This window comes from Sciurus carolinensis, chromosome 4, assembly GCF_902686445.1.
Source record: "Sciurus carolinensis chromosome 4, mSciCar1.2, whole genome shotgun sequence".
In the NCBI taxonomy this organism is placed as follows: Eukaryota; Metazoa; Chordata; class Mammalia; order Rodentia; family Sciuridae; genus Sciurus; species Sciurus carolinensis.
In genome coordinates, this window is record NC_062216.1 from 106,553,658 (window position 1) to 106,575,413 (window position 21,756).

Below are 21,756 nucleotides of genomic sequence, written 5' to 3' on the forward strand. Positions count from 1 at the left end.
TTTTTGGTTTTTAACTTGTCTTGGTTTCTCCTTTAATTGGCTTTTCCTTTAGGGTAGTTCCTCCCTTTTCTGACTTACATTGTTGATTTTCATTTTCTCTTCATGGAATATTTTGCTGAGAATGTTATATAGTGCAGGCTTTCTATTTGTAAAGTTTTTTAACTTTTGTTTATCAGGGAAGGATTTCATTTCGTCTTCAAATATGAAAGTAAGTTTTGGTGGGTATAAGATTCTTGGTTGGCATCCATTTTCTTTCAGAGCTTGAAATATGTTATTCCAGGCCCTTCTAACTTTTAGGGTCTGGGTTTAGAAATCTGATATCCATTTTGTTTTCCCTCTATATGTAATATGATCCCCCAAATTCTTAAATTTGGTCTTTTCATGATATACCATAATTCTTGGAGGTTCTGTTCATGATTTCTTACCATCTTCTCTGTTTGGTCAACTTTATTTCCAAGATCAAATATTTTGTCTTCATTGCCTGTGGTTCTGTCTTCCAAGTGACCTAGCCTGTTGGTTATGCTTTCTATTGAGTTTTTAATTGGGTTTATTGTTTCCTTCACTTCAAGGATTTCTCTCTCTCTCTCCGTGTGTGTGTGTGTGTGTGTGTGTGTGTGTTTCCAGAATCTCTTATCTTTTTACTGAAATGATCTTTTGCTTCCTACATTTGCTCTTTTAACTGTTTATTGGTGTGATCATGCATTTGCTCTCTTATCTCATCCTTTGCTTCTCGGATCATTTTAATTATGTACATTCTGAACTCCCTTTCTGACATTTCTTCAGACATGCTGTCATTGGATTCTACAGATATAGCATGTAGTTTTGTTTGGGACACTTTCTTCCCTTGTTTTCTCATATTATTCGTGTATCTTCCCCTCTAGCTGTGGGAATCTGTGGTATTTCAGGTTTCCAATACCTCACCTTGAAGTGAGAGATCAATATTAACAGCACACAATACAAACAGTATGCATTCTTAACCCAAAAAGTCCCTATTAACAGTATTGTCTTAATAAACAGAGATGTTGAGTTCGATTATCATCTGCAGCATAACCAGTAGGTTTTCAATAAGGACCACAACTTCTAATGGTAGACAAAGAGGATGGGGAGGGGGTGCAGGATATAATGTTAATGAGCTAAGAAGTGAATTTATAGAGGTACCGTGTCATAGGAATAGTGAAAGCGGGATTAAAAGAAATTGGTTGTTAGCATGAGAAAAGGGAGAAATAGTTTCCAAGGAAACAAATAGATAAGTTTAAAATAGAGTGAGAAAAATGTTAATAAAAGAAAGGAAAAGTAGGAATAATAGGTGTAATAGGAATAATCGTAATAATACTACTAATTAAAAAAATTCTATAATAAAACTATACGTACTGTTCAAACCTCCTAGTCCACTAGCCTGATGCCTGAGAGGAACTTGATAATGCAGTGTCACAAGAAGGTTGCTGCCCCACTAGGGGTGGTGGTCTCCAGGTTTGGAATAATCTATGATAGCAGGCAGAGGTGACCCTACCTCTTGATAGATGATCATTTGAAGTGTGGGTGCTGGAGATGGCTGGTGCTGGGCCAGGTGACTGGGCCGGGTCCCAAATGGTATATTCTTACCGGGTTATTATTTCTTCAACTACGAGAGGTATGTTTAAAATAAAATGATCATAATAATAGTCACTTTTTATTTTTCCTTCTTCTGTTGTCAATTTTATACACATACACAGAAGCACATACACACTCTTATTCGGTCAAGGATGAGATGCTTATGTCTACCAGGAGAATTGAAGTGTTTTTTCTTAGGAAGTTAGATAATATCATTATAAAATTTACCTTTTCTCTAATAAAGCTTTAATATTAATATGTTTTGTCTGCTATTAAAATTATTGCATAAGTTTATATTTGGTATTGTTTATATTTTAAAATCTTTAGTTTTCTGGATAAGTATTATATAGTTGGATTTTTAAAATGTTGTTAGAGGTCTTTGTCATTTTAGTGTTTAATCTGTTGTGTTTGTTTAACACAACTATCGATGTATTTATGTTTAACCCTAATTTCTTATTTTGAATTTTTATCTTTCAACTTTATATTATTTTTCTTCTTCTTGCCTCATTAGAATTAACTGAAGGTTTCTTTTTATTATTTGTGTGTGTGTGTTCGCGTGCATATGTGTGTGTGCATGTATGTGTGTTTATATATTTATACTGATAGCATTCATCCTTGACTTATGAAATACCTGGTACTTTTATCCTTTCTGGAAATTGAAATATCTAATTGAAACACCTAGAATAATGTAATCATATCACTGCCTCTGACTCATGCATGTCATAGTCTTGTGTTTTTCTCCTTTCTTTTTGGATTGAATCCAGAGGCACTTTACCACTGAGACATTCCCTACCCCTTTTTATTTTTAATTTTGAGACAGGATCTCACTAAGTTGCTTAAATCCTTACTAAATTGCTGAGAGTGGCTCTGAATTTGAAATCCTCCTGTCTCAGCTTTCCAAGTTGTTGGGTTATAGGTGTGCACCACTGTGTTTGGACGAGTATTGTATTATTTTTATTCTGCCTATATTTAAGTCCCAGAAGACATTATTTTACACATACGCACACATACTTCCCTCATATCCAAGAATTCTACATCTGTTTAGTCAATGAACTAGGGTTGGGAAAAAGTGGCATGTGTACAAAACGCTAAAAGACCCCCCACCCCCGTCATTCTCCAAACAGTACAGTATAATAACTATTTACATAGAACTTAAATTGTGTTATGTATTATAGGCAATCTAGAGATGATTTGAAGTATATGGGAGGATGTAGATAGGTTATATGCTAATAATATGCTATTTTATGCAAAGGACTTGAACATCCCCAGATTTGGTATTTGCAGGGATCCTGGAATCTACACCAGGGATGACTCTTTATGCATGTCTTCTTTATGTCTTTTTATTACTTTCACCATCTCCATAACTCCATTTGGCATCATTATCCTCCTGCCTAAAGAGAAATATTTCTTTTAGTACAAGTCTGCTGGTAAATTTTTTAAGATAATTTTCTAATTATCAGGAAATGTTACTTTTGAATGACATATTCTCTGACTATTAAATGATAAATTTTTTGTTTTTCTTTTAGAACACAGTGAAAACTTCATTCTCTTGCCTCTGGTTTCCATCATTTTTAGTGAATACTTGAAGGCATTTCTATGCTTGCCCCTTTTAAGAAAATGTCTGATGTTTCCTCTGCATGTCTTCAAAAGTTGTTTTTGTCTTTGTTTTTTTACTATCTTTCATGTGGTAAGCAGATATGGAATTTTTAAAAAAATGGTACCTGGGATTTTAGTCTGAGTTTAATAATCTGGTATCTGGAGCACCTTTTAGTCTCTTCATTCTTTGGTTTCTGTTTTTTGGCTCCTTTTGTTTGTTGCCTTCTGGTTTTTCTTGTCTCAGTATACTGAACTATACTAGAAAACTGTTTATATACATAATTTAAGGCCTGAAATTATATTGTCTTTCTCCAGAGGTTGGTTGGTTTGTTTGTTTGCATAGTTTACTTGTAGCAGAGATCTGGGGAATTAGCAGTCTGGGATCACCTTCATACTTTTTCAATGACTAAAATTTTCTGAGCTCCCTAGATGAGTCAAAATGAGTCTAGAGTGTTTACAAGTCTCTTCTTGTTCTGCCTTTACTAGTGGAGTATAAGTTTTCAGAATCATAATGAAAAAGTAGTCATTGTGTTTATTTCTCGCTTCAGGCTCTCAAACATACTACTCAGGTTCACTCTACTTTTTCACAATGTTTCTCAGGTTAGACATATTTCCAAATGGTATGTTTGCCTTTCTAAATTTTTGTCTTATCATCTCTTGGTTCAGTAAGCCTTCACTATTTTGTCATTCTCTGATGCCTTTGAATAATTTTAAAAATGCATATTTGTATATTTATATATTACCAGTTTTTCTCAGTGAGAAGGTGGGTCTAAATGACCTATTTCTGGAAGTAGAAATGCCCATGTTGAATCTTACGTTTCTTTGAAAAAAGTAAAAAAAAAAAAAAAATTTTCAGTGTTTTCATGAACACTTCAATTAAATAATGTATTTTCATATTAAATAATAATTTATAACTTCCAATTAGTGTGTCCTTTCATTATTTTCCTTGAAAAAAGTCTAAGGTATAGAATAATAATAATGCTGAAAAGTTGTATATGTGCATTTTACTAGTTTATTTTATCAAACTTCGCTGTATTTTGAGAAATTATGAATGGATTTACTAGTATGATGGTATGGTAATATGTACTCACTTTTCCAGTAAAATTAAATGTAATCTAATGATTTAACAGTTCTTCAGTAAATCTTGTTTTTATAGTTTATAACTTGCTCAAAGGAAAACATGCGAATTTAATTTTTTAGTACTTTGTGAAAGATAAGAAATTAGTTAATATCATTTTTAATATATTCAAAATTTAGTCTATGTAAAGATTTAAGTATATATTCATTTGAGTAGGATAGTTAAACAGATTGAGAATAACATGATAAATATGTTTGTCCTTCCAATTCAAGACTTATACATATGAAAGTCTTAATTATCATTGTGAAATCAAATTTATAATTACTCTTGGCCATTGAATATAGCAATCAATTTATAAATGAGCTTTATTTGGTAACTTGCAACTAATTTGGAAATTAATGTGAGATTTCTAATAGTTATAACACTCCCTAGTCTCTCCTCCACTACTTCACAATAATATTTTTCCTAAGGGTAAAAGTATTAAGTTCTTCATGTTTTCTAGCATGCATATCTTCCTCCTTTCATTCTTTGAATTTGTTTGGTTTCGTTAGTTTATTTTGTTTAGTAGGTGGAGTGTGCAAAAGATACTCTTGGATATCAGCATCTTGTTAAATTCTGGATAAAATAATATATGGTCATTTTCTAGATGATATGGTTTGGTTATGCTAGGACATTTATTACTTTTGGGGGCCTCTGTATTCTTAAGCCCCTGTTTCCTTTGTTTAGAAATAATGGATATTCATGAGTCAAATATTAATTGGGAATTTCTTAATTTATTACAATATTTTAGTTTATTTTTATAGAAGAATTAGATCAATGTTTCTCAGTAAAAAAAAGTATTGGCATTTGGAATTCTGCAATCTTTGTGCATTATAGCATGTTTGGCATGCCTGTTCCTGATTACTCATTATCAATATAGTGCTTCCTTTAGTCATTGTGAAAAACAAAAATGACCCTACCATTACTGTCCCTGAAGTGATGCCACCTCAGTTGAAGACCACTGAGTTAGATTAGCAGTTTTCCTAGAGTAGCTTTTTACTGCTTGCCGAATTTTAATCTTAGATTTAGAAATCTTAAGACTATAGATATTTTATTGCTTTTCAGTTCTTCATGCCTGTTCACCTTCTAATTTGTTGTAATTCATTATCTACTAGTATAAATTATATCAATAGTTAGCTTAACATGTCTCAAGTTTTAAGCAGTAAGATTTCAGACTGCTCTTACACATTGTTATGCAAAAGTTCCTCAGGTCTGAAAGGAGATGAAAGAAATGGGAAGAGTAGGCAGGATTCTCGAGTATTTTCAGGTTCCTTTTACCTCTTTTACAAACTGCTCTTCAGGCAAGAATGGGTTCTGCTGTCCTAAGTTGTATCTCCTTTCTTCTGGTTTAAGAGGAACAGGTGATTAAAAAATAGGAAATATGGCTTGGTGACACAAATATCCTGAAGTTTTTTTTTGTTTGTTTGTTTTTTTATTTTTAAACCTATAATGTCTGACTTACAAGGTGGTATAAAGAGTATTATTATAAATATTTTTAAACAAAAAACTCCCATCACTTGACTGTTTGGGTAAGTTTCTTAATAGAAGAAGCATTTTTCTTTTTCAGAGGCCAACCATCTCAGAGAATAATTCAATCATTTGCCAGGCTGTTTGAACTAAAGCAATAAACTTGAAGAGAATCTTTCCTTTCTACTACTTATTTAGATCTGACAGCTGTTTTTAAAGATATTTGATCATAATTTGTTTTCATTATAGTTCATGTTGATTAAAACTAGAGTGTCTGTTGGAATGCCCTAACTCATTCCAATGAACTTTTATAGTGCAGTATCTTGATTCTTTGTGACTCATTCTTGTGTTACATATTCTCAGTATGTGGAACAAAAACCATCATCTGGTTTTTACTCCTCCAACTAAATGTTGAATATTTTCTAGATTTAAAGTAGTTATGCTTAGTGATTTCTTTGATGTGATATAAGTAATTCTGGTTATCTTCCTTGTTTCTGCTGGGTGCTTAGAGGAATTCTTAACACATTAAGAATGAGGTATATTTTAAAAGAAGTAAATGTAATATGGACATTATATATGCACTGGAATAATTGCTGTCAATTAATTATGACAGGAAAGGGGAAAAACAACTGAAGATTTGTAGTTTTGTAAAGGTACCTACACTAATAAAAGATAAATTCAAAGGTAAAACTTTTTTTTTTTTCTGGAAAAGCTAATTCCTAGACATTCCTTGCTAACCATAGAGCCTATTATTATCTATTGCTTCCCATATATGTAGGAGTATACTTTAATTTGGATTCATTTGTTCTATTGTATTTGTATATTTTTGTTACTGTTAAAAATTATTTGGAAAATGTAAAAAAAAAAAAAAAAAATCGTGCATAAATGACCTAGAGTAGAACCCTTTGCTCTCTTTGCTTATGTAGTTTCAAATAAATTTTCAAAGAATTTACTTAGAGATGTAAGTGTATAATTTGCCTCATAATTTGGCAAATTGGTCAACTTAGTTTCATTGTTTAAAAAAAAGCTAATCTCTGGGTCAGGTCTCAAGTAGACATGGCAGTTGCAGCACCAGGAAGAGCTCCCAGTGTACTCTTTATTCTGATGATGTTACTCTATTGGTAAAGGACATTTGTCCCTTTTTATCTCTAATCTTGTTGTTTTGGGTCTTCTAATAATTTCATTTGCTTAGTTTGAGCAAGGGCTTGTCAATCTTATTTATCTTTTCAAAGAATCAACTCATCATTGCATTGATCCTGTATATTATTTTCTTATTCTCAATTTCATTAATTTTTTCTCAAATCTTGATTATTTCCTGTCTTCTACTGCTTTTGGGATTAGGTTTTTCTTCTTTAAGGCCTTGAGGTGGAGCATAAACTTATTTATTTGGGATCTAATTTTTAAGGTAAGTACTCAAGTGCTGTAAATTTTCCTCTTAGAACTGCTTTCATACTGTCCCAGAGATTTTGATATGTCGTATCTCTGTTCTTGTTTGTTTCTAAGAATTTCTTGGATTTCTAGTCTCATTTCTTATTTGATCCATTCTTCATTTAAGAGAGTATTGTTCAATCTCTATTTTTGTTCACATTGATTTCTAACTTCATTTCATTATGATCTGATAGGATATATGGGATTATATCAGGGTGGTGTTTTTTCTTTTTTTTTTTTTGTATTGGCAAGGTTTTCTTTGTGGCCTAGAATGTGCTATATTTTGGGAAAATGTTCCTTTCGCAGCTGAGACGAGGTAAATTCAGCTGTTTTGGGGCGGAATATTCTGTAGATGTCCATTAGTTCCATTCGAGTTATAATATTGTTTAAGTTGAAGATATAGTTATTGATTTTGTTTTGATGACCTATTGGTGATAAGGGTATATTGAAATCACCCAGCATTATTGTGTTGGGCTCTAGGTGGGATTTAATGTTGTATTTTTCCCATTTAATTGGGTGAAGTAACATTTGTGGCATAAATTTTTATTATCATTTTATCTTCTTGTTGGATCCTTTACTAGGATGTACTGGCCTTCTCTGTCTCTTCTAATTAATTTTTGCTTGAAATCTGCTTTGTCAGATACAAAATACCTTCTCCTGCTTATTTTCTTGAACCATATATATGGATTTTTTTTGCCATCCTTTTACTTTCAGCCTGTAAGAGTATCTTTGCCTATAAGACAGGTGTCTTGTAAACAGCTTATAGTTGTATATTGTTTTTTGATCCATTCCTCTTATCTGTGTCTTTTAATTAGGAAGTTGAGACTGTTGACATTCAGCACTAGTATGGGTATGTGTTTGTAGTTTCCTGCCATTTTTTTGACTATATTTTGTCCTATCTTGATTCTCATTCAGTGAATTATTCTTCTATTGAATTTCCAGGTATTTGGGAGTTTTAAGAAATGTTATTTAGTTCTTTGTGTGTAGTTTGAGTATTCTTTATAGTGCGGGCTTGGTGCGCATGAATTCTTTGAGTTTATCATTATCATGGAATGTTTTTATTTCCTCCTCAAATTTAAAACTAAGCTATGCTGGCTATAATAACCTTGGCAGGCAGTTGTTTTCTTTAAGGGCTTGGATTACCTCATTCCAGGCCCTCCATGATTTTAGGGAGGTCTAAGCTGAGAAATCAGAAATAAGTGTTACTGTTGTACCTCTAAATGTGACCTGATGTTTCTTTCTCTCGTAGCGTTTAATATTCCTTTCTTATTTTCTGTGTTAGGCATTTTGATTATTATGTGTCTTGGTGAGCTTCTCATTTAACTAGTGTAGGGTTCTGTAAGCCTCCTGTATATGGATGTCTTTCTCATTTCTGATATGGGATAAGTTTTCTGTAACTATCTCAATGAACACGTTCTTTATGCTTTAGTTTGTATCTCCTATCCCATTCTCTTCTGTCTCAGTGATTCTCAGGTTTGGTCTTTTAATGTTGTCCCAGAGTTCTTATTTGTTCTGGTCGTGTTATATAAATGTTTTCCCTTTATTGTGTTCTATATACTCAAAATCATATACCTTGTCTTGAAGGCCTGAAGTTCTGTCTTCAAGGACTGTTTCTATTTTCTCTGCATCTGATCTGTTGGTGATGTTTTCAAGTGAGTTTTTAATTTTTATTGATTGTGACTTTCATTTCTAGCTTGGTTTCTTTTCACTATTTCTATTTCTTTATTAAAATGACTTTTCCTCCCCTGTAATTGCTCTCTTAATTCCTCACTTAAATTTGCTTTTAGTTTATTGACCATTTTAGTAATCAGCTTTTTTATAATCTTGCTCTGAGCTTTCCTCTACCTCACTATCAGTGGGATCTTTTGCTCAGGGACTGTAGATTTTGGGGGGAGATTGGTTTGCCTATTTCCTCATGTTTTCAAAGGTCTTGGACTTGCACATCTATTGAGGTGGATTACTTTACCTCTGTATGTGTGTGTGCACGTGTGCATGCCTGTGTGTATGTGTCCTTTTCTGTGTAATTATCTCATTTATTCTGGGACTTCTCTCTGTTTTTGATGTCTGAGTTGATGTCAAAGGGTGATACCTGAGTTCCCTGATTGTTCTTCCTTGTGTCCTTGTTGATTTGTGGCTTTTGTCTCCTCTCTTCATTGAGTTGGAGTAATATCAGGAATGTTTCAGCAGCAGAGTCTGTCTAACCTGTGAACTTGTAATGTCCTTTGTACTTTAATTGGTTAAACAAGCACATCTCCCCTGAGGTTGAGAGATAATACTTCTTCATTTGCCTAGAGCCTTAAGTCACCCTGTCTCAAGTCAGAAAAAAGTGTAGCTATTAAGTATTAAAAGTAATTTATGTATTGTATGGTAGAACTGACTCTGAAAGGGAATTCCATAATATTTATAGTGTTCTCTCAGATTTCTAGAAGTCTTTCATTATTCCCATTTCCGTCTAAAATTACTGTCTTAAAATACTTCACTCTTGTCTTCTCCCCCAACCTCTTGGATTTTTAGTATTCTATTAGGTTTTTTAACCTAGGGCATAGGTCTTAGATTATTTAACAAATATAATCAAATTTTATCTTTTGTAACAATTCAGAAATAAATTCAGGCATTCTGAAGTGTGCATTTTAGTATAGGGTTGTATTATATTGCATCTTTTGTACTCTCCATATGCCAGTGTCAAAGGCACATCTAGATTCATCAGCCTGTAAAGGAACATTTTTAACCACTGTACAGTCACCTCTAGTCTACTCACAGTCAGGGCAGTCCAGCTAACTTTAACACTCCACTGTAGCCTCTAAATATCCCCTTACATTTTTAAAACACTCTCTTATCATCAACATTTTCTTATGGTTTCTGTCCTGCCTTCTTCTTCCTTAGGAAACTTTTCTTCCTTATTCCCCACTCCCCCTCTTTCAAACTTCCCAGTTCATTTTAAAGCATATTTGTGTCTACTATTTCCTTTCTTCTCTTCCTTACTCTCTTTGCTGCCCTTTCATTTTTTCTTCTTCCTTTCATATTCCTTCTAATCCTCTTCCTGCCCCTTCTACCCATTTCCTGTTTCCTCCAATCTTCTTCCCAAGTTGAAGTCTGTCCCCAGACAAACCTACTATTAACTGGGTACAGTGTCAAAAAATACCATATTTTCTTTTTCTAGAAAAGCTGTTTTAAAGTTTTATCACTTTGCTTAATTTCCCAGTCCTCACTCATGCCTACTCTACTCTTGTTTAGATAGTGTTCTATTATACTAATAAAACTGGTGCTTTTTTAAAACTTCTCCACCATTTTTGTGTTTATGTAATTTGTATTTACCCATTGTTTTCCCATTCTGGACCCTGAAGGAATAACTTCTGCCTACACTTTTTTTTTTTTTTTTGAAGTTGGGGGGATCTTTAAAACATTTACTGTTAAAAAAATTAGTAATTATAAATAAAATTTAAATCAAATATTTCTAACACTGTCAACTTTTGTTGTTTATGCTTTATGACAATTTTTTTTTGCACTTGTGTACTTATAATATCTAAATATTTTACATGTTAGTAAGTATTCTTTGTCATCGATTTTATTGGCTTCACAGACTTGTTTTGCTTGAAACTTGGTGTATTGTTTCCCTATGGATAGTTCAGTTGTTTTTCATTCTTAATAATGATAATGTGCAGCTTGATGTAGATCTTTAATTATATCACATAGACTTTTTCTAGGTTGTTGTCTAATGTTTAGCATTGTATTATTTTTTGCATAAGAATTTTTAAACTTTTCTTGAAATAAATATACTAATTTTCATTGTGGGTGCTCTCACGTGCTGAAAATGATGTTCTCTTTAATATTATAAATGTTAATTAACATGTATTTAAATATTTAACTTAATATTTTTATGAATATTAGCTTATATTTTCTTTATTAAAAACATATTTAAATCTAACTCACCTGGTCATTTCTTTACTCAGTATTATATGATGTAAAATTTTATTCATTTTTTTTCCTGTAGTGAGTTATATCAGTGCAAATAATTGAATGTGCTATTATTCCCCAAACATTTTAAATGCTACCTTTTTACATGGAACAATTGACTTTAACTGTTCTTTTGATGTATCTCTTCATTCTGTTTCAAATATTTTACTTTTAAATACATAGATTTATTATTTTTTAATTAGTACTTTTTATTGGTAAGTAATCAATTTTTAATAAAAAATCATTGTTTTTTAAGAAATGAAAAAAATAAATAACATAGTGAGAAAGTCTGCACTGTAAAGGTAACCACTATTGGAAATTTTAAAAATTCTATTCCAGAAATAAATTCATTCATATGCAAACATAGCAAATCTCTGTGTAGGTAGAAATGTACCACACACATAGTCATTCTCCACCTTGTTTTATTGCATACCAGCACATACAGATTTAACTCATCTTTTTTACAGCTACATGTTAATCCAACTTAAGAATCTAAAATGGTGGTTTCCTATTTTTTGAAAATGTAGTTTTTTTCCAGTCTCCTTATTGTTAAAATCTACTGTAAAAACACATCCCTGTTAACTTTTGCCAACAAGAAATATCAGACAGATTTCAGAAGTGGAATTACTTGTGTTATAGATATTGTAACCAATTGCAAATATTATAAATCAATCCTGGCTATTTGAAAAGAAATTTATAGAAAGTCTGAAGAGCAGAAATTGGTCTTTCAACCCCTACTACCACTGTTTTGAAAAAACCTTCTTGTCATTCCTTAAATATTCAAAACATTAAACAAGTAATGCTATCTTCATTGATGACTGCCTAATATCTACATACAATTCATGCATACACTTGAATCAAACAACAAAAAACTTTTCAGTCTACTAAATTGTAATGATTCCTTATTCTTGTAAATGCTTTATTCATTATCTGAGAGGTAGGCCTTACTATTAAAAAAGTTTAGATAACTGTTTTGTTGTACATAGAGTCAAAGATCTATTTCTATATTCTGTTTATTTTGATACTTTTTATATTGTAAATACAGGAATGAGTTTCAACAAGGAAGAAATGGGACAAATTTGCCACTGTATACACATAATCCTGAACCTCTGTTTTAAAATCAGTTAATTATGCAAATTTTTGCTGAAATTTATTCATTATATTTCCATGTTGCCTCTCAGTTTTTCTCACAAAATTTTGGAGAGTATAATATGTAAATAATGTTTTTCAAAGTAATAATAATGCAACTATAAAGGAAGCGGTAAAGAGAAAAGTAAGTTAAGTATATTGATTGTTATAAAAACAGTACTTGGGAATAAGAAGATACTATTGAAATTTATTACAGATGACAAAATAAGAAGAAAATTGAGATTAAGACATTGCAAATGAATAGTACAAAGATAACCAATAGAACAAAAATACAGACATTACTGAATTAAAGACATTAAAAACAAAAGAACAAAGAAAACATTATTCATAATCGCTGCTTTAGGTTACCCCACAAGTTTGGTTTTCATACTGAGAATAAATTCCTAGAAAGAATTAATAAAGATAAGCAAATAAAATTAGATTTAAAGAGAGAAAAATCAACAAGAATGTGGTGAATAAACCCAAAGTGGAAGAAATACAGAAACAATCCGTGTTTCAAATGATATGCCCATTGATCTAAAGATAAGATAACTATAAAAAACATAATGAACTCTAGATTTGTTTACTACAGATTTGAACAAATGCGCAACATGATCCTGGTTTCTTACTCTTGGAGAAGAAAATTTAAAATATATAAAGAGAGAACTATGGTGTGCAATTGGCGTTGAATTTATTGTCATCCTTTTTAAAAGATATAGAAGTAAGCCCGCATGTGTTAATACTTTTTACTAAAATATAGTGAAAAGGTCTAGAAACAAATATTCTTTTTAAGCACTGAGGACACTTACAATCAGCATATTAGTTTCTAACATGATTCCTTTCTAAAAAGTAGTGTTCCCTGGTGAAAAACTTGATTTTAAGGCTGGAACAAAGAAAATTCAAGATTAGTGTGAAATATCTTATTGTGCCATAAATGTAAAGCAAAGACCTGCTCATAAAATGATAGGGATGCATCAAAAGGATACAGAAGACAGCTTGAAAGAACTCATACTGGCCAAATCTGGGATGATGTTTAAAGGATACAGAAGCCAAATCTAGGCGCTGGAAAATTAGACTAAATAATGATGGAAATGTAATATTCATGAAATAATAGAAGAATCTTAATCCATGGTGGTATCAGTAAATAGATAATAAAGAAATGGGAGAGGATAGAAAGAAGTCAATTACAGTAGAATGCAAACTAATAAATGTAGAAGAAATGATAGAAAAATCTATCACAGTAATAATGGGGTTAGAAAAATCACTGTCATAGACATAATTGATTTATTCAGGAGTCATCAGTGGATTCTAAAGCTGGTGGTTGAATGTTTGGATAAGGAGTAGGATACTTAAATAACCTTAAACTGTTTTTCTGTAAATTATTTCCAGCAGGAAAGAAATAACTTCATTACAGATTAACCAAATAATCCCAGCCTTAACAAAGTAAATGACCCTGACAGCTGGACAAATCAACATGATGTGCTCCCCGTAGGCACACTAGGATACCATTTGTCTGTGGTATTCCTCACAAAAATGCATTCTCTGTACCTAATCTAATTATAAAGAAACGTCAGATTAAGGGACTTTCTACAAAATAATTGCTATTGAAAAATGTTAAGGTCATGATAAACAAGGAAAATAATTTTAAATAGTTTGGGAAAACAATTATGTTTGTATGGGGGTGAAGAGATCGATTTCTTGAAAGTAGTGCAATATTTGTATATAATCTTCACACATATTCTATATCTTTAAAATCATCTTTAGATTACTTACACTAAATGAAGCGTAAATGTGATATAGTTATTATACTACATGGTTTAAGAAATAATGAGAAGTAAAAAGTGTATACATATATACCGTGGGCATAGTTTTTCTTTCCAAATAGTTTCTATCCCTGGTTGGTTGAATCCACAATTGCAAAAGTGATAGATACCAAGAGTCAACTGTATGATTAAAGCAAATGAAATAACATACCAATACTTGGGTATATGTGGATAGAGAACATAAATGCGTTGTACTTTTTGTTATGACTTTCCTCAAAGTCTGAAACTATATCCATTTAAATGTTGATTTTAAAGAGTTCCACATCTATAAAAAATTAGGGGAGGTTTTTAAATAAATAGTTTGGAAAATTTCTTTTTCCTCTTTTAAGGTAAATATAGGACTTACATGACACATATTATTGTCAACAAGAAAGTTACTAGGGCTGGGGAGATAGCTCAGTTGGTAGAGCGCTTGCCTTGTGTGCACAAGGCCCTGGGTTCAATCCCCAGTATCGCAAAAAAAAAAAAAAAAAGAAAAGAAACTACTACATCCTGTAGTAAAGTTGTTGTTACTGACTTCCATTTTCTTGCTACATTGGCCTACCTGTGAATGATGCAATCATTCATTTTCATCTATTTTTACCCTGTAATCTTCCTTTCTCTTTCTCCTTTTCCTTCTCATTCTCCCCTCCATTCTTCCCTTTCCTAATTTAAAGTTGCTTATTCATTGTGACTTTAGTAAAACTGACATGATTTTCTAGGAAATATTTACTTATGAAAATGTATCTTCTCTGGTACAGTTTTCCTTTAATGACTCACCTAAAAGTAGTTCTTTGTGAATTTCACTTCTGAATGCAAATCTTGGAAATACTGTAAAATATATGTGTTAGACCCATCTGTTGTTGAATGGAGCTATATAGAAACTTTTCACACATAATTTATTCTAATCATTGTTTCCCTCATCTCTTCAGTAGTGTTTTCTTATCATTTTCCAACAGTATTGTTTTGTTGCCATATCTTTCCATGTATTAATTTACTCATTTTTATCATGAGAAAATGAAGTGTTTCCTGAGTGATGCAGAAGTTAGCCTCTGAAAAGACTTGTAAATATTTGTCAACATACTTACTTAAAATAGTATCTTCTAATCTTTTAAAAAAAGACTTGCTCCAGTTTCACTGTCTTGAAAAAATGTTGCTGAAATAAATTTGTCTTCTAATTTTGGATACTTAGTTATAAGCATCTTACAAATCATCAACTAACAAAGAATAATAGCATTAACCTAGGACAAGGTTCATTTCATTGTCAATTTTGTTCAGATTTTTTCTTACAATTTTTTTGATTCTTTTTAGTTATAAATGACAATGTATTTTGACATACATACGTGGAGTATAACTTCTCATTCCTTTTTTTTTTTTCTTTTTTCTTTTTTGGTGTGTGTTAGGGGGCTACCAGAGATTGAACTCAAGGGCACGTCCACTAAACCACATCCCCAGTCCCGTTTTGTATTTTTATTTAGAGACAGGGTCTCATTGTAACGTCCTATTCTTGTCATTGTACACAGTGTAGAGTTATACTGGTCGTGTATTCATAAATGAACAAAGGAAAGCTATGTCTGATTCATTTTACTGTTTTTCTTATTCCTGTCCCCTCTCCCTTCCCTTCATTTCCCTTTGTTTAATCCAATGAACTTCTATTCTTCCCTCCTCCCCTGCCCCTTATTGATACGCATCCACATATCAGAGAGAACATTTGGCCTTTGGTTTGGGGGATTGTCTTATTTCACTTAGCCTGATAATCTTCCGTTCCACCCATTTACAGGCAAATGCCATTATTTTAATTCTTCTTTATGGTTGAGTAATATTCCATTGTGTATATACCACATTTTCTTTATCCATTCATCTTTTGAAGGGCACCTAGGTTGTTTTCATAGCTCAGCTATTGTGAATTGAGCTGCTATAAACATTGATCTGACTGAGTCACTATAGAATGCCGATTTTTAAGTCTTTGGGTATATACTAAGAAGTGGGATAACTGGGCCAAATGGTGATTCTATTGCAGGTTTTCTGAGGAATCTCCATACTGCTTTCCATAGCAGTATCTACAAATTTGGTTACTTTTTGTATCTGATTGCATTGTTATTGTTACTATTTTTTTTTCTTAGTATGGTTATCAATAAACTCATGTTGGAAGTGTCTGCTCTACCATTTTCTTATTTCTGCTTGAAGTATTCAAACTGTGGTTTCTTGTATTTTAGCTGTATTCTTTGACCTCTTAATATCTTTTAATTTTTAGAAGCATAACTCTTTAAAATATAAAAATAGAAGACTGCACTTATTTATTTAGAGAGACAAGAGATCTGAATTGGACACCTAAACCTTTTTTGCATCTCAGTAGGAAATACAAAGTGCTGGCAATGAGAACAAGTACTGACCCTCAAGCAAGAGAAATATTTTCAAAAAATTGTAACAATTGACCTAAACTTAAATTTTAAATCTGCTTTTTGCAATCATTAGCAAGAAGTTTGTAAAGAGTATCTTTTTCTTGAAAGAGCATCTTAAACACTATTTAGTTTTAAGATTTTGATTTAAAAATTTTAAAATCTCTACTTTCATTTGATAATTTCATAAAGATGATTTATCTTTAGTGGGTGTTTAACCACTCCACCTGTCAATTCTAAAAGACCATACCATCTAGATATATATTTAGTTCAATATGGCCAAGGGATTTCATATGAGACTATAATTTAATTCCTGACAAAATGTTGCATAATATTTAAGCAGCTATTTTCCAGTTTGCTTTTATGTCTAAATTTATACCTACCCTTCTTTCTATAATATCTGCATTAATAATAAAGACTAGATTCATTTACCCATTTAAGTTTATTGTTGGTTTATACTAGGGAAAAACTGCCCCTCTTTTGTCTTCCTTTTGTTTTTAAACTGTAAACTTTATCTGCTGGGGACACCCTTGGATCATACAGAAATGTGTGCATGTGCATCCCTTTCTGAATGAATGCTCAGGGGTTCTATTTGTTCATGTCTTTGCCTTTTTATGCTGTCTTTCTGTAGCAGTGTTGCATTCATTAGCTGTCAAGCAAGCTGCCTGCTGGGATAGAGTTCTCTGATCAAATTGAGCTTATATGGAGAACAAGGAAGGAATGGACTTGGAAGGAATAGAAAGGGACAATTTAATTTCTTTTCAGACTTGAGAACATAAATTATTTTGCTTATAAAAACTGGAATGGGAAAATGAGTAGTTATGATTTTCTAAGTCATTAGTTTTTCCACCTTAAAAATTAAGGTTTGATTATAAAAACAAAATAGTACTTCTTTTTATGTCCATTGACATCTTCCCACGCCCTGCACACATCTGTCCCACAAAAAGCAAAGGGTGGGTAGCTGTAGGGCTTTTAAAAAAGTTGCCAGTGAACTTAGCATCTGTCTGGATCAGAAATGGTAGAACAATTGATCTTTAAAATAATCACACATGGAATTTTTCTATGGTAAATTTAAGTCTGTATCAATCAGTTTAACCTCTTACTTGTGAACGATAGTAGCAGATAACTTAGAATACAATGTTGTGCTTGACATGGTTTGGTTAATTGTGTCCCTATTTTAAAACCTTCCTTGGGAATATTATTATGAACTGGTAGGTGACAATAGATTATGAACTTGAAAATTTAATTCTCATTAATGTTAAGATTGATTATATCCAGTAATGGTGATATAGTGGGGGATACAGGAACTATTTTTTAAATTGGTCAGAATTTATTAGGCATATTACTTTTTTGGTGGGGATTTGTCCTTGCTGTCCCTATCATTTCCAGTGTCTTCGAAGAGAAAAATATTCATTTTAAATGAGCAGATCAAGTTTATTGCACATGATTTGTGATAGTAAAAGTCAAAACTGAAAATAGCCTAAATGTACCAAGAACTAAATTGTTGTGTATCAGTAGAATCAAATACCATATAACTGTTAAAAAGAATGAAGTAGTACAGCATGTGTGAATATACTTAGATCTTTAAAATATGTTAACTGAAATATTCACAGAAAATATATTGACAGTTGTACATGAACTTGTGGTAACTATGGCGAGATTGGATTATCTAGAGATTAGGGAATCTTAATTTTCACTTAGTTTTTATAATGACCAAGATTAACAAACAGTACCATTCATCTACAAATAGTTGTTCTTTGATAATCCACTTACTTTTATAGTTTTATTTAAATAGTGGTCTGCTCTTCTGAAAACAAAACTCTGTTAGAATTACATTGAGTTTACTGCAATGTTACTGATAAATATTCAATATTACTGAAGTTACTCTTCCACTAATACAAGAAATTTGTGGTATGTTACTATTATTAGTTTTGGACATCCAGAAAAGATAAACAGATATGTGTGATAGGAGTTTTAAGAAGACACAAACGTGTTTTTAATTCTTTGCTGTGTTGTTTTTCTATTCCAGTTATTTAGAAAAGTACGAGAAAGTTCATCATTTTGGGGAGGATGATGATGAGGTACCACCAGGCAATCCAAAGCCACAGCTTCCTATTGGTGCAATTCCATCTTCCTACAATTACCAGCAACACAGTGTGTCAGGTAAATATCACTGTAAATTAACAGGGCATATTCCACAGCCTTGAATTGGTAAGATAGACATCATTCAATGAATTAGTCATTATTGAAAACATTTTTATCCCTTATTGACTGGTCATCAATTTATCCTGAACTAAAACAAGATGTGGAAGGTCCATTTAAGATTAGGGAATCCAAGAATTTTCATATAGGGTCTTTGATATATTCTACAGTTATTGGAATTCCCAACACTCAAATTCTCAGAAATGTTTCTAATTATTCTGTTATATCCTGCCATGATGTCAGTAAAAATTTTTCACTTAAATCACTCTTGTAACAGTTATAGAAAAATCTGCAGTTAAATAGAACTGAACTCAAATTGGAAGTAAGTAGCTCAAAAATCTAATATTTTCAATACAAATGAAGGGGGCTCCAATTTTTAATGGCTCTGGGTATTGGGACTGATGATGACTAGTAAGAAAGATCTAGGGAGATAAGGTGCATCTGTTTTTTGTTGTTGTTGTTTTTAAGTCAACAGCATTTGGCCTAAAAAAACAGAAGATATTTCTTTTGCAAAGTTTTATTCTTTGAAGAATTATAGTTATTCTAAATAGGTATTATTCATTGCTACTGATGGTAGTCTTTATAGGGGATCTTAGATTTAAGCTGTCTCATTTGTGTTAGTGTCATCAATTATTATTTTACTTTCACGTTGTCTTGTTTTCAAAGTTTCTTTCATATTGAATTTGACTACATATTCTTCACCTGTCAGTAATTACTACAGAAATCAAATTTCCTCTTAAAATCTCTGATTTTCATTAGAAGAGGATTCATCTGATGCTTTTTTAAATAATTGAGATGAGGTAGGAGCAGGAAGTGTAAACCAAACATAACTTTGTTTTTAAGTAATAGTTATTACAGAAAGAACCAACTTAAAGGAGAATATTTTAAGTCGCCACATAGACAAACTTGCTAATAGTTTAAGCTGATACAGTGAGGTGACTTGTCATGTGATATGTTCTTTGTTCGTAAAAAGAGCCAGTGACTGCTATCTAATTCAAGGGTATTATAGAGGATATTCCTTCACTGAAGGAAACATTGTACTAATGACCTTTAGGATTATAACTAACTATATAAGTATGTGATATCCTTTATTACAGTAACAGTGTTGCTGTTCATCTTTGTAGTTTAAATTGATTTCAGTGTCTGCTACTATAGTTTCCCAAACCAACCCTTTTTTCCATTTAGACTTGTTTAAATTTTTCTTTTCTTTCTTTTCTTTCTCTCTTTCTTTCTTTCTTTCTTTTCTTTTTTTTTTCTTTCTTTCTTCTTCTTCCCCCTCCTGAATCTGTTTTCTGCCTCCCCTCCCCTAATTAAAGCTGATTTACTTTAAGATATATGAAAGATATTTTTGATATTGCAGAAGCCCATAATAAAACTCATTGATAGAATTACACAAGGTAAAGAAATTATAGACTTGCTTAATCTGTCATTTTAACAACTTCTTTTTGAAATGCTTTGATATGTCTGACTTGTTATAAGGAGAATCTGAACAGTTACGTAACATGTTTGACAAAATCAGGGTTAAGGATTCATAGAGGAAAAAAACTGATAATTGCTGAGGATCATAAAATTATAGAATATATAATTCAAACTTAAGAGATAATATTTCATAGTTGTATTTATGAATTTAGAGTTTTGTTTTTCTCAAAAATGTCATACATCATGATGGTTTTCTACAAATTTCATGATTATCAATATATAAATTCTTTACTAATGATTCTTTTCAGGTGTCATTAAGGAAAATAGAATAAATTTCATAGATACACTGTGCATACGTATATGGTGTATGTGTTCTAAATAACAACCAAAATGGAGTTACCTAGTGATAAATTAAGAGCATTTAGAACCACGTTCAGTGTCACATGCTTATAATTCAGCAATTCTGGAGGCTGAGACAGGAGGATCTCAAGTTTGAGTCCAGCCTGGACAACTTAGCAAGACTGTCTAAAATATAAAGGGACTGGGATGTAGCTTAGTGGTAGAACCCTTGCCTAGCATGGGTATGTCCCTGGGTTTAATGCCCAGAACCACAGGGAAAAAAAAAAAAAAAGAGTGTTTAGAGAAAAATGTTTATGGCTGGAGATACAGCTCAGTAGTCGAGTACTTTCCTAGCACTCATGAGGCCCTGGGTTGGATTCCCAGCAACACACACACACACACACACACACACACACACACTTTTTTGTTTGTTTGTTTTTGCTATATCATTGTAGAAATTTGCAGTGGTCATTATAGAAAAATTGTGAAAGGCAGAATTGACAAATGACAACTCATTGCAATTAACAGTATTCAAGAATTTTAGAGTTTGTCAGGATTGTAATGATCATTTAATCCAACTCAATCATTTTTTAAAAAGGCAGCCAAGCACCTTGTCCTTTTGTATACCTGGTATTAAATTTGGAAAAGTTTAATATAGGAAGTTTTAAATATTTTACCGGTTGTTTTTAGGTAAATATTTTTCTTTAAATGTTTGATATTCTAGCAGATTGTTTGGACCACAATAGTCACCGCCAATATCAATAGAAAGAATGTATTGTAGAAGTCCTGCATTGGACATAAACAACACTTCAGGAGCAACTCTTCTCCTTTCCTCTAAGCTAAAAATAAAGAGAAGTGATTACCTCAAATTGTCAGCAATGATCCATTTATTTAAATTTTAAATCTAGAATGTTGAAAATAAATTTCCAATCCTGTTCTGAATATAAAATCATGGCAATTTGATCATATCTCCTTAGGGAAGAGAAAAGGAACTCAAAATATCTCTCTCTTTTTTTTTTTTTTGAAAAGATCCAGTCTCAGACTCCCTAGTAGCAGGAATATAGGTGCATGCCTTTGCACCCAGCTAAATCTTGTAAACAATTTCTTTTACTTTGTCTTAGAAATATTTGCCAAGCCTAATAATTAAAGAACAATTCATATATATTTGTTTTATGTTTAGCAAAGTCATTTGGGTAAGGTCGTATTGATTATCTGTTATTGTTTGGTATCAAATAGAACAATCCTAAGATCATATTCAAACTTTGGGCTATCACAGACAATTGAATATGAGTTGCAATGTTATTTTTATACAAGA

General features: G+C 31.9%; 1 protein-coding gene across 1 annotated transcript in view; it reads left to right on the top strand.

The window, feature by feature from the left end:
* The window catches only part of Arid2 (AT-rich interaction domain 2), a 172,650-nt gene that overhangs the window by 74,391 nt on the left and 76,503 nt on the right, over positions 1 to 21,756 (top strand). Inside the window, exon 4 of the mRNA XM_047549265.1 lies at positions 18,511 to 18,644. Coding sequence (XP_047405221.1) covers positions 18,511 to 18,644 — 134 coding nt within the window. The remainder of the gene's footprint in view (positions 1 to 18,510; positions 18,645 to 21,756) is intronic.